General features: G+C 42.6%; 1 protein-coding gene across 1 annotated transcript in view; it reads right to left on the bottom strand.

Moving 5' to 3' along the window:
* Positions 1 to 3,747: 3,747 nt before the first annotated feature.
* Positions 3,748 to 13,383, bottom strand: part of camta1a (calmodulin binding transcription activator 1a) — a 330,976-nt gene continuing 321,340 nt past the window's right edge. The window contains exons 23-25 of the mRNA XM_019865117.1: positions 10,338 to 10,412; positions 10,029 to 10,059; positions 3,748 to 7,554 (exon numbers count right to left, since the gene is read on the bottom strand). Coding sequence (XP_019720676.1) covers positions 7,522 to 7,554; positions 10,029 to 10,059; positions 10,338 to 10,412 — 139 coding nt within the window. The 3' untranslated portion in view covers positions 3,748 to 7,521. The remainder of the gene's footprint in view (positions 7,555 to 10,028; positions 10,060 to 10,337; positions 10,413 to 13,383) is intronic.

The raw sequence follows: 13,383 nt of genomic DNA, 5'->3' as shown, positions 1-13,383 counted from the left end.
ATCATTTGAATCAGGTGTGTTGGAGAAGGGACAGATGGAAAACATGCAGGATAGCGGCCCTCCAGGACTGGGATTGCCCACCCCTGCATTAGAAGTACCAAGAACTAAGCTGAGGCTCAGAGGAGATTGAGCCTTTTCCGTTGCTGGTCCCTCTCTTTGGAATGACCTCCCACTGAACATTCGGCAAGCCTCCTCGCTGCCCATCTTTAAAACCCGCCTCAAAACTCACTTGTGTTCTTTGGCATTTGACTCAGCATGACTCAGATTTGGTCTTTGTTTTGCTGTTCGGTGCTTTCTACCATCTTTGTTACCGATTTGTTGCTTTACTGTTGTATATGTTAGTTGCTCCATGTACAGCACTTTGTGTGCAGCGATGGCTGTTTGAAAGTGCTCTATAAATACAGTTGAGTTGAGTTAAGTTGAGTCCAATCAGTGCTCCCGGAAATTTAGTTCGCTCAGTAGTCAACGTGTGTCGTGATACAGGTAGTATATCGTAAAATAAAAAAAAATAAAAACACATACTTAAATCTTGAAATTTTATTTACTTTTTTCTGTTTTTAATAAATGCATTTTTTATGTATTGAATTTAGAAAAAGTCATATTTTTGTTTTTCACTAATGAAGAGTTCGGTGAAAGTGCATACAAACTGGTTGGGTTCAGTACCTCTGACAAGGTGAAGCACCACAAAATTTTAGTGGAAGTATTCATGTGACCTTGGCAGGGACAGTCACAGTACACGTTCAGCAGCTGCTGGAGAACACACAGTCATTCTGTGACTGACCAACCCGACAAGATTTGATTACTTATGCAATTAAGTAACACGTTACTCATGATTGTTGCCCAGTAATGAAATAGTGACAACTAAACTTTTAATAAAGATAATGCAAAACAACAACAGCGTATTATGTATTCATGTAGTATTGGCATCTGAGCACCATGCAGTCTCCAGTGGTTTTTGATTTTCTAGAACATGTTCGATTAATCATATTTGATATTTGACACAATAAACTTATTTAAAAATGCGTTTCCAAGTCCATAGAAGAAAACATATGAGCCTTAAAGGTCCTGACAAGAAAGAGCAGTATTGATGCCAAGTGCAGGCACACAACATTTATTTTCGAAAGCGGGATAAGGCCCGGACGACTACAGAATATAAATCTTAATAGCCTTTCATGATACACTGCAGCTCTTAATGGCCCATCTGGCCTTTCAACCATAAAATTAAATGTCACTGTTGCTCCAAAATTCTCATTATGATTCAAGAGACTGAACACTGACCTTGCCTTTCTGATGAATACACAAGTAACATACAGAGGTGCAGAAGGAGATTTTTCAAATTGCTGCTCACATCTTTTAAACTAATCGTAAAGCTTGAATCTTTGCATTCGCTGCCCCACCTACTCAAGCAAAGTATATTGACTCAGGCATAAATGGAGCCTCAAACCAAACCAGAGCGGGGCCACGAAGTAATGTGCGGCCTTTCGAATACTGTGTACAGCACTTTATTTTCAATTGACTGCAAATGTCAGATGGCTTACAGGCAGCGATGTCTCGCATGCTTTTACATTTCATCCAGAGCCTTTGGAAATAATGTGGAGGTTTATGAAGACCCCTCTCCACGTTGCATGCGCATCCAAGGGTTAGGTCAGCCTGCTGCATCAATGGAGTGATATCACAAAGACCTGCTCGGGCGTCATTTGCCCACAGTCAGTGAAGGCAGCAGTGGGTAAAACTTGGTGGACCCTGAGGCGTGGGTCATGACGTGATTATCGGGCCGATAATTGCAAGACGGTGTGCTGATTTGTTTGCGTCAGGTAAAGCTGGAAGTTGCTGATGGAGCTCCTGATCCACATTGGCTGAGTTGTTCCAAAGCGGGGCTTGGAGAGTTCAACTGCTGAATGAAAATAAACCAGCTACCCTGTCCTGGACCCGCGCTCCCTGCAAAATCTGAACCTGCTGCACTGCTTGCCCAGCCTCGTGACACAATCTGCACATGCCCCATAGAAAGCATCACCTGGGAGCAGTCCCATGTCCTGTATGCAATCACGACTTGGATATTTTGATGAGTCTAATTTTGATTGAATTCTTTGAAGCAGTGTGACTGTGCGCTCGTATGATGGAGATGAGCGGAGTGACATGTCTGGATGAATTCTTCTGCCTTCGGTCTTCAGGGTCTCTGCTATTGTGCTCGCAACTCTGGGGAAAGCAATAGAAATGGCTTGAGATACCAAAGAAAGTCCAAGAAACTCAGTTCAGTGAAGCTCTTAAAAGTAGAAGTGTAGATTCATACAAATTGGCAAAGAAACATCCGAAGGAATTGCTCTTTAATCTGAGGGTGACATAATGGGCCTTGTTGTGGTGCACCAAAGAAATCCAAAGTCACACGTTCCATGACTTCAGCTGATGATCTTGGGCAGTGATTAAGTGGCATGGTGAGCAATCTAGCCCAAAGTCAGATGGAGTAGCCTCAAGCTGACTTGTGACCGTGAACAGAATCAGCAGTAGTAAAAGGATGCATGCACGAGGTTTGGATTTCCACTTGTTCCCGAACAATTTCCCAACTTGTGAAAATTCGTAGTTGTCCTTCACAGATGTTCAATGAGTTCCTTGTGCATGTTGTCCAACAAATGCCTTGCAAATTAAAGTAGCCGTTCAAGTCGATCGTGATGATGAACGAGGAGAAAATGGAACTTGGTAAAAAGAAACACTCTATATGCTGCATCTATGATGGCCTGCCCGATTAATTGGTGGGCCGATTTAATCTGCTGATATTAGCTCTTGTATAAGTTTTTTTTTTTTTTTTACAAATTACAACATGAGACATCAATAATAATATTCAACCCAAAAAAATCACCAGTTTGTCTCTCTGTTGTAAAGTTGAACAAATCCTAAAAGTCAAAGTCTAGTTCATATCTTTATTGTTGTCGGCATTAATGTTCCCCAAAATAAGTTCTTTTATTCATTTTTTTTTCGAATCAATGAATCAGTTATCCGAATTCTATCCTGCCAAATATGAGAATCGGCATCAGCCTAAAAAAATCCTTGTCATTCGGGTCCTATGCAAGGTATGTACAGTGCAGGGTGTGACATTTTTTGGCATGCCATTCAGTTATCTTGAATATATCGGTATTTTCTTTGAATTCACTGATGAGACTATGTCAACAAACACCTAACTCAAAACAAAATGTAGATGTGATAGCAGAGCAAAGAGTGTACATTTTTGGGGGCATGCGGTACTTGAACCTGTATGCATACCTGTAACGCTGTATGGAAAAAGCCAAAATGAATCTCAACCTTTGTACCTATTTCTATTTTAAAATAGTGAAGATGTACTGTGTGTCCTCTGCAAGTGTTCAAGTAAACCATTAGAGGCCCCAGACAAACAGGCCATCCATGAGCATCACTTTAGGTTGCAAAAAGTGTCTTGATATTTCTTCCTGGAAAGGTCACAGTGTGTGTGAATGTATGCTGCATGCAAGTTTTGCATGGATTAAAATGTGCATGGTCAAGCTATATCGCTTCAGTGTGCGAATGAGCTTCGAAGGATAACATTAATCACAAGTGGAAAAATGAGCGACGCTTAAACACAGTCTTTCAACAGTTTTTTTTCCTCGCAATTTTTTTTTTTTTTTATTTTACAGCAGAAAGAATATAAAGCATTCAGAAAACATCTTCCATATTTAAGGGCATTTCAAAATGTTTTGCATGGCTTGAGCAGCTGAAATCATTTTTTTTTCAATTCATGTATTTTTTTTTTAAACATATCCATCGAGTCAGTGACGCTTGTACATGCACAGTTACAAAAACAAAAGCTACAAACAAGGTAAGAGATAGAGGAGAGGGCAAAAAGCAAGAAGGAAGCAAAAACACATTCGGAGAACCGATGGGAGCTGGAACATTAGAGGGCAGGAGAAAAGTCACATTTTGTAACAGGGGAGACAGAAAAAGAGCGTTATAGAGGAGAGGAAAGGAGATCTAACACTAGTTCATCACATGCAGAGTGTAGAGGGCCCATAGCTTTCTATCGGAGTCGGGCCTTTTTATTTTTCTCCTTTGGAAGTGGGTGAAAACGTGCAGTTGGGTACAGGTTGCCATTTCGTTTGCCTCCGTAAACTACCGAATGCTTTTCTTGCATAAGAGTCAGTCGGCCCATCGTTCCGAACGCATCGCTCTGTGTTAACGAGTGGAAGATGTCGCGAGACTTCTTGCTGTCCCGATGTGTCTGGGCTGAACCTCTCTCTGGCACGGGTGGTGGCAAAAAGAGGAGGAGGAAAGGCTGATAGTTGGGTGTTATTCAGTAAAAAGAGGCTCATTCCACAGAGCTTCTCTGTTGTGTTTTATGCTAATCGGCTGGGCCACCCCATTTGACAGGCCACCGTTGCAAAAAGAAACATACCGACTTGGGTGATTCCAATTCATCCAATTCTGCTTTGCTCTCTTTCCTCCTCCCCATTTTGGCACCCTGAGTAAAAGACAGAAGGGGGACAAAGGAGCAGAGCAATGCTGCTCGATGACATGTTTGCGACGACGTCTTCTGCGTTGTTTGGCGAATCAGCTCATTCAAATTTGAAGCACACAGACTCGACTGAAAGGAATGACAAATCTCAATTAAAGAAAGCAAAAAAAAAAAAAAAAAAAAAAAAAAAGCTCCTTTCGAGCTGGCTGAAAAAGAGTCCTCATGCTTTGCCATGAAAACATAAGCAGCTACTGTTTATTCAAACTGCTTGTTGAGCATGTGCTCTCTGGCCTGTCAGTGGCGCATCAAACCTGTTGGACATAAGTTTGTCCGACTACTGATTCAAGGAAAGAAAGCATGCATCAGGTGCACTTCTATCAGCCAGGTAACTATTTTACCCATGCAAGCGTAATTAACCGCCCCCCCCCCCCTTTTAGCAACTTTGCATTGGCTATGCATCCCACCTGCACGCCTGAGGTTGATTATGCATTGCAACAAACGCCAGTAGTGGCATTTCCGAATGGGATTTGAGAACCCTGTGCCAGGCAGAAGCAACGGACAAAAGGAATGAAAGGACAAAGGAAAGAACCAAAAAAAAAAAAGAAGTGGAGAAAGTTGCATGTTGACAAGCTGCATGGACGGCCGCTGGTGCCACGAGAGTCTCTCATATGAGCTAGGGCATGGCCAATGGAAGGTAACAATGTTGATCTGTCCGTAACTCAAATTGACATTTTTTTAGATTTGTTTGACCTTGGGTGAAGAGGCACGTCCAACATAAACACAGACAAAACACAATTAGGGACAGGCAAGTGAAAGACAGACACAGCAATTTTGCCCAATTATTGTTGAACAAACACGACCAGAGGCAGCCGATTCAAACTAAGATGCAAAATACACCCATTGACTGTAGTTTTGCACACAGTGAGTGTCAATTTTTAATTTTCGCTTGTGGATCCAGTAAAAGTAGCACCTTGGGCTGCTTGGGAAGGAAATGCAGCCATGCACCGTAATACTAACTAACGTGTTTCGGCTTGAAACATTGACCTCATCACACAAAACACAGCACAAGTTCACTTTGGAACTTGGCAGCCTTGATCAAGAAGGAAATACTGAATGTGAGGGGGATGTCGTCATTCAATACGAAGCAGCAACTGCGTGCCACATTGAAAGAGACTTTTGGCTTGCGGGCGAAAGAACCTGCCTGCTCAAGGCTGACAATCACAATCTTGGAAAAACGCCACAGCTTTTGCAAAGTGAACTCTGCTAAGGAGTCATCGTGATGGTGATGTAATGCCTTCTTCTGAAACGTGATTGCCTCTTACTGTTATCGGTATCCTGGGGATGATCAGTCAGCCGTAAATGTAGAGAGAGAGACTCGAGTACAGGTATTGGCCGCTATGTTTGCCTGCCTTGTCAAATGATGTTTTCCTAAGCTGTGCAGCATTGACGCTCCTCGTCACCATTGGCAAAGGATTCTGGGTAGCCCAACATAAATCCAAGGAAAAAAACAGGAACATAAACATACTTGGGTGATTTTGACCGACTTTCCCGAACACTACAGACAGAGTTTTCATTTGACTTTCCATGTGGCATTAATCACATGCTTGAGCAAAATGTTTCTTTTTTTTTGAACAGGACAATCAAAATAAGACACTCCAATAGTGAAATTGTTTTCCTCTGACAGAGCACAGCCACTACTGCTTTGTTGTGCTCCCTACCCCCACCCCCTTGACTCTTCTTACTTTACATGCACATAATACTCATATTTATCCCAGTTATATACACTATGTACAAACAATACATCTGTACTTCTTAGGCATTCAAAGAAAACTATACAAATATTATTTTTTTGTCTCATACCTCTGTGGCCCATTTTTTTTTTTGGATAAAATAATATATATTTCTAAAATACAATCCCTTTTGGGTTAATGTGTGCGTAGTGTGTGTGTGTGTGTGTGTGTGTGTGTGTGTGTGTGTGTGTGTGTGTGTGCGCGCGTCTGTGTTTTATATTCCTACATACTTTCAGCCTTCGTTATATACAGAAATGTTTGCTCAATTCTCAAAAATATGGATTTGTCAAACCCCTATTTTGGGACAACCTTAGCGACCCCTGAAAGAACCTCTAAGATGTCAAGGCAATGTATGTGATCTTCCCCTCAAAAGCCCTGCCTGGCAGGCTCGGGAGTTCACTGAATAAAAAGCGGAACCTGACCAGGAGCCCGTGTGTTACAACAACAACAAAACAAAAAACAGCCAAAGTGAGTAACAAAGACAATGAAGGCTCAGCCTGCTGTGACCATAAAACATTAGCAAAGACTTCACTTAGCCATAAGTCATGCATTTTTTTGGGGGGGGGGATTGGATTTTACAGCACAGAACCCGGTAATACATTAGACATGAAGGGACAAACAGCATGGAACAAATTCAAGTCATCAAGTAACAACAGGCAACTATTGAATCCCCCGTTTGCTCGTGCACCGAGTCGATTACATTCACTTGGCGCTCTGGCTGGCTGGGCCGAGAGACGGGGCGCAATGCTCTGGGATGCCATCAGACTGTGTGTGCTATCCATGTGGCTGATGTTTTGGGTGTAAAAACAACAACAACAACCAAAAAAAAACATTGGTCACTTGAAAAATTGCTGGAATACAATGAAGAGTCTTCCAGCATGGTCTCCCTCATGGTGTCAGATATTCAGCAGCAGCAGCAGCAGCCTAGTTTTAGCTTCACTTTGATTGACTTTGTCAGGCTTGTCCATCGCTCTCTTCTTTCATTATGTCCAGGAAAAAGTGCAAACAATTTAAACAAAAAAAAATGCCATGAAGAGAAATGCTGCAGTGTCCTCACCCCCACAAGTTTAGAATCCCATAAAGTTGCAACTCTCCAAGTGAAACTGTTTGTGTGTGTGTGTGTGGGGGGGGGGGCATTGCACTTTGCACTGATGCTATTTTTCCATCTGCTTCTGTTGTTCAATGGTGGGTCCAAAGGAAAAAAAAAAAAGACCAATTAAAAAGGAGCCGCTGGCGGAGAGACGTCACATTGGGAGGGCGGGCTTGTGAGCATGCTCATGTTCCCTGGCCCTTTTCGATTCTTTCACCCTGCAACACACACACACACACACACACACACACACACAGACACACACACACACACACACACACACACACACACACAAACACACACACAGGCCCATGAACATTAAAACTCTCTGGCGTGAGGCTCAACCTTTACGTCACAATGTCAAAGTCGGCAGCGCCATCAAGACGGCAGCCCTGTGAAAGGAAATGTTAGTCATTGCAACACCAAGAAAATCACACAACACATTGGTTCAAATGCAAAAAGGCACTCTTGGGGACTGCTTTGCATTCATACAACCGTCTGAAAAAGACATACACATCATGATTGGATTACGCGCTTATGTTTGGCGCAGCATACCCTATGGACCAACTTTTTATGTTAATATGACAACCTTCAATGTCATCAGTACGGTAAATAGATTTTCAGTTGATATTGCGCATTGCAGTGGCACCTTGAGAATGAAGTTTGATTCCAAGATCACGAAACAAAACACATGTATTGAAAATCATTCTTCCCCAATAAAATAGATGGAAATACAAAACAAATACCGGTAAGTGCTTTTTGCAAAATATATAAAGTAGCACTCTAAAAGACTGTACTTTGCACGCGTTGGTCACCTGGGGGCAGTATATTACAGACAAACAGTGAAACACGACGACGACTTTGGCAACTGACTCACTACTCTGCAGCAAGATTAGTTGTTTCTGGCAGAGGATAAAGAAATTATGCCTCTGAAAATTGTTAAATTATGTACCTGCATGTGTTGCTGTATCATTTATGTACAAATATCCATTGCTTTTGGGGTCATGACACGGTTACACTCGGGCTACTCATTAGCCTGTCCATGGTGTTCGGCATTGTTTGTTAGCATCAAACTCAATGGACTCAAGACTGTGTCGTTGTTGTCAGTGCACAAGGTGTAATTTTCTTTGTTTGTTGTTTGGATTGACAGTAACTACGAGAGGCGATAAATAGCCTGAAGCCACTTATGGAAGAATTGCTCGCTATACCAAACTGCTGCTTGTCGTGACATGGCTTGGGTTGAGCTCCCTGCGCTTCTGTATCAAATTATGGCTTGCAGGTCAAAGAAAAAAACTGTCCAAATGAGAGCTTGTATCTTGAAAAAGTACAGTCATTCGTCTCTCAAGGTAGGACTGTACTTTTATTGTCACCCTATTTTGGGGGCATACAAAATACCAGTGCGCAAAATGTAGCACTTGGCAGTTGACTCCTTTGCTGATCAGTGATGATTAAAAAAATGTATTGAATCAATTTTAATACAAAGCCAAGACAGACAGTCAAGCTGAGGGTTGACTTTTGATGGGTCAAATGTTTCCGTTTGGCCTTGGTCAAAGAGGCTCGTGTCCTTCTGACAAATGCAAATCTCTGTGGAGGCCACCAATGTCTTGTATCACCCATCGTGACTTCAACTTTGCTAAGGTTGTACTTCCTTGTGACCTACATGGGCCTCTGCAGGTGAGAATCTATGACTGCTCTCCCAGTAGGGAGAGGAATCTATTGTGTGTGTTTTATTTTTTCCCCCCTCTGACCTATTTGCTTTCCTGCCAGTGTGACCTATTAGACAAGACAGCTCAGAGACTGTTCTAGTGCAGGGCGCTACATAATCCTGCCTGCTTATTTCTGCAGAAGAGATCAACGGACGGGTGACCAGTTAAAGGAACCATGTGGAAAATAATGACTCGATACAGATGATCATGCGTGTGCTTCTAAACTCAGATGATGGAAGACTAAAGACATTGCAATCTGCTAATATTACGACATGGGGGAGTATTTCATATCCCAACTTGGATTGGTTTCACCTTTAATTTGTCACCCGACAGTTTCAACTTTCAGCAAGAACAAGACGGTTTCAGTCCTTCTCAATCCGTCAGGTGGTAAGAAACAAGACAAACAGCCAGCCGGCAAAGGGGAGACAACTTGAGTAAGCAACAGGCCCAGAGCATGCCTTCAGGCCGAAAGTTGTCAACATCTGACATGCAGCAGAGGAAGATGTGATCAAAAATCAAAAAGAACAACAAAACAGAAGCAACCTCCGCGCTCTCTCAAACTGTCTCTCTGTGTAAATTGCCACAACAGCAATGAAACCAAGATGGAAGGAGAGAAAGACAGGTCAAGAGAAAAAAGTCTGTTGCACCATTCCTGTTAGTTTAACAAAAGTCTGGCTCTGATCGGGAGCTCTTCAACACACCCGTGGCTCCAGCTGACAGCCCTCATGCAAGCAGGCATCAAGCAAAAGTGATGGAGGAGCAAGTTGGCTCACAAGAGAAGCAGCAAAGACAGAGAGAGAACAAGAGAAAGAGAAAGAGAGAGAGAAAATGCAAACGCCAAGAGCGCATGAGGAGATCTTTGTATTAGTCGATATAGAGAGAGAGAGAGAGAGAGAGAGAGAGCGAGAGAGAGAGAGAGAGAGAGAGAGAGAGAGAGAGAGAGAGAGAGAGAGAGGCAGGAACTGAGTTGCTGAGGCAGCACTCACCCGCTTGAACAGTCTATGGTCCATCAAGGGGCTTGGCGTAAACAGCAAAACAATAGCAGACAGCTATTAGCACACAGTAGGCACTCGGCAGGAGCGGTGCGAGCACAAGGTGGGGGCCAATTACAGTCAGAGGAGAGGGCGACTCAAAGTTTCAACCACATCCAACCAACGCTAAGAAAAAAACCCAACTAACTCATCAATTGGCTAAGGTCATGAAATCTAAACAGTCAATTTAGCCGATTAGCTCAGTTGGGCGGTGAAAGGCTCCTTGCAATCAAATGTGGTGAATGTACATGTTTGGGGGCCCACCTGTGGCGGCAGCGACGCAGAAACCTCATGATCTTCCGGGCGGCCTGATCTTGCCTCTTTGTGAGCAGACTACCTCTGCAGGAAAACAAAGAAAGTGGAGAGAACCTCGTTAGGGGGGACACATAAGCAAGAAAATTCAGCACTTTACGAAACTCAAACCTCATCTCCAAAAAAGCTGTAACGTGATGTGAATAAAGTTGCCGTTTTTCAAGAAGAAAAAGACGCAGTCTTGCCAAGCACAAAGATGTGTTTCGAGAGCATCAAATGTCATCAGCTCACAAAACTAATCAGCATTTTATTTCAGATATTACTATATTATGGTCAACGATAAACCAGGTTGGAAAGTGAATTGCAAAACTAAAACAGATGCTGATAAAGACACAATTACCCCCCCCCCCCCTGCAAAAAAAAGCACTAAATTCCTGTAATGATGTCTTTGGGTTGAACAAAGAGCTGCCTTTCGTAATGCAGGGATGACGGATATAAGTGACGATACATCACAATCGTATCAGATCTTTCAAGTGGCCCAAAGCTAAGGTAACAAGGAAGAACTGGTTAAGTTGAGTGTTCTCAAACTTTTCACACCAACCACCATCAGCTTTTGTTCCCACAATGTACATTTCATATTATAAAAAGCAACTGTCATTTTCGGAACACTTTTTCAACACTGCGCTTAAAGCTAGGAATAAAAGTACATCATTGATGTAACAAAAATGTATTGCAGTTAAAAGTTTAATACTAGACAGCTTCAAAAAGATGAGATGCCAATGCACTTCAACACAACTGAAGTGTTCTTAACACATTCAAGTACAGTGGTACCTCAACTTACAAACCTCATTGGTTCCGTGACCCCGTTTGCAACTCAAAAGGTTCGTTAATCGAGGTAAAATTTCCCATTGAAAGGAATGGAAGTGCAATTCAGCTATTCCAGCCCCCAAATTATACATCAGATTTCCATTTTGTGTGTCATACCGCGGAGAGGGTGGTTTGTGTTTGTCTTGTCACTTCCTGTTTTATTTTCTCCTCTCTAGTTTCAGTTCACTTGCCGTTCCTCTTGTGCCAGTCTGTCAGTTCCGCTCGGATTGTTTCTAACCTGTTGCCCCTTACCTTGTGTTAAAATGGGCCTTGAGTTTTTGAGTTTTCAGCCACTGATCCTCACATAAATATCTCCTTTACTCTGGACCTTGCAACTGTGTCCTGTGTTCAAGCCTATGGTAAACATTTTTAATTCTAATTTTAATCGGTGTGTGGTTGAAAATAAATACAGTATATCATAAAGATGCGGCCTGGTGGTCCAGTGGTTAGTGCGTCGACCTCACAGTGCAGAGGTCTAGGGTTCAATCCCTGCTCCGGGCTCCCTGTGTGGAGTTCGCATGTTCTCCCCGGGCCTGCGTGGGTTTTCTCTGGGTACTCTGGTTTCCTCCCACATTCCAAAAACATGCATGGCAGGCTGATTGAACACTCCAAATTGTCCCTAGGTGTGAGTGTGAGCGTGAGCGTGGATGGTTGTTGGTGTGTCCCCCGCCTACTGCCTGAAGACGGCTGGGATAGGCTAAAGCACATTCCACGACCCTTGTGAGGATAAAGCGGATCGGAAAAAGTGAAAATATACTCAATGGAATTAATAACAGCACGCTAATGAAGTGAGAAGGTGAGAACAGCTCCTCCGTTGAAAAAGAGTCACCTTCCAAAATTACAATTTTGTCCATTTTCTAATTGTCTTTTTTTGTGACACACACACACACACACACACACACACACACACACCCACACACACACACACACACACACAATTTATGGCAGCCGCTGTGATAATGTGAAAGAAGCGCTTCGGCGGAACTTACAGCTGCACACACGACAACCTTCAATTTGCTGCCGTAGAGGAGACTTTGAGTTTTATGTGTGTTTTTAGGGCATTTACAGGCACAACCTGTCAATTATTCTGAGGTCTGATTAAGAGTTAAAAAAACAAAAAACAGCACAACTATGGCAATGACAGTGAAATATCGCGAAAAGCACAACACTGATTCGTCCACTCATCCATGCTGAGAAAGTTCACATTGCCAAACATGTACGTAACTAGAAGCCCCCAAAAATGTGTGTGTAACGTAAAAAGTTTGTAAAAAGACTCGTGTGTAACTCGAGGTTCCTCTGTAACGGGTTTGAACATAAGCTTAAGTCGCTGTACTATTATGCACAGTTTAGAAATGTAATTCAGTGATTCTTTCACTTACCGTACGTACTAGTTTAGTATCTTTGTTTTATTGACGCACTGCATGGTCTCCATAAGTAGGTTTTTCAAAACGACACAAATGAATTTATGGAAAAGATTTTGGCAACCATACACCAGATTACGATGGACGGGCGGACCCCAGTTTGTGAACCACATGTGCACACAAAGGTGGCACTACTATGTGATTGCTAATTAGCAGGGAGGTTATGGAGCTTACCAACAAATAAAACACTGGCAAAAAAACAAACAAAAACATGATATTTAACCCACAAAGAATAGCTTCAGCAGCCATCTTTGATCAGATTTCAGTCCACGTCAGTATCAATTTCAGGTCACTTTAATCGGATCATATTTTCAACGATGATCTGTGCTATAACTTTTTGGCCATTTTTCTGTTGTTGTTGGGGAGCAACTACAGCTGGTTCAGTACTGCACAGATATGTTGCAACACTGATGGCACTAATGCATTACATTGAAAACGCAATTAAAAAAAAAGTCTGACTTTGACTCCGACTTTTTAAACAGACAGACTTGTGGCCAAGGATTAAGACAAATGCACTGATTTGAAAGATCCACAAGCTGGCTAGCTTGTGGATATCATACCGTGGAGAATGAAATGAATTTCCACTGACATTTTGACAAGAGCCACTTCATCTAAATTGACTGGATGAAGAAACTCTTGGAGCCTTTCGTGAACTGCATGAAGGGCCAAATTTTGTGGAGCCTGATTTGACTGTGGCGCCTTCATGACATTTCTACCTCATTTTGTGCTGCATCAGGGCAGCAGCCGCTTCGCGGTGCCGGGGCTTGAGC

Source organism: Hippocampus comes, unplaced genomic scaffold, assembly GCF_001891065.2.
Source record: "Hippocampus comes isolate QL1 unplaced genomic scaffold, H_comes_QL1_v1.1 scaffold124, whole genome shotgun sequence".
Taxonomy (NCBI): Eukaryota; Metazoa; Chordata; class Actinopteri; order Syngnathiformes; family Syngnathidae; genus Hippocampus; species Hippocampus comes.
The sequence above is the reverse complement of the archived record's forward strand: the minus strand, read 5'-3'. Positions and strand labels throughout refer to the sequence as shown.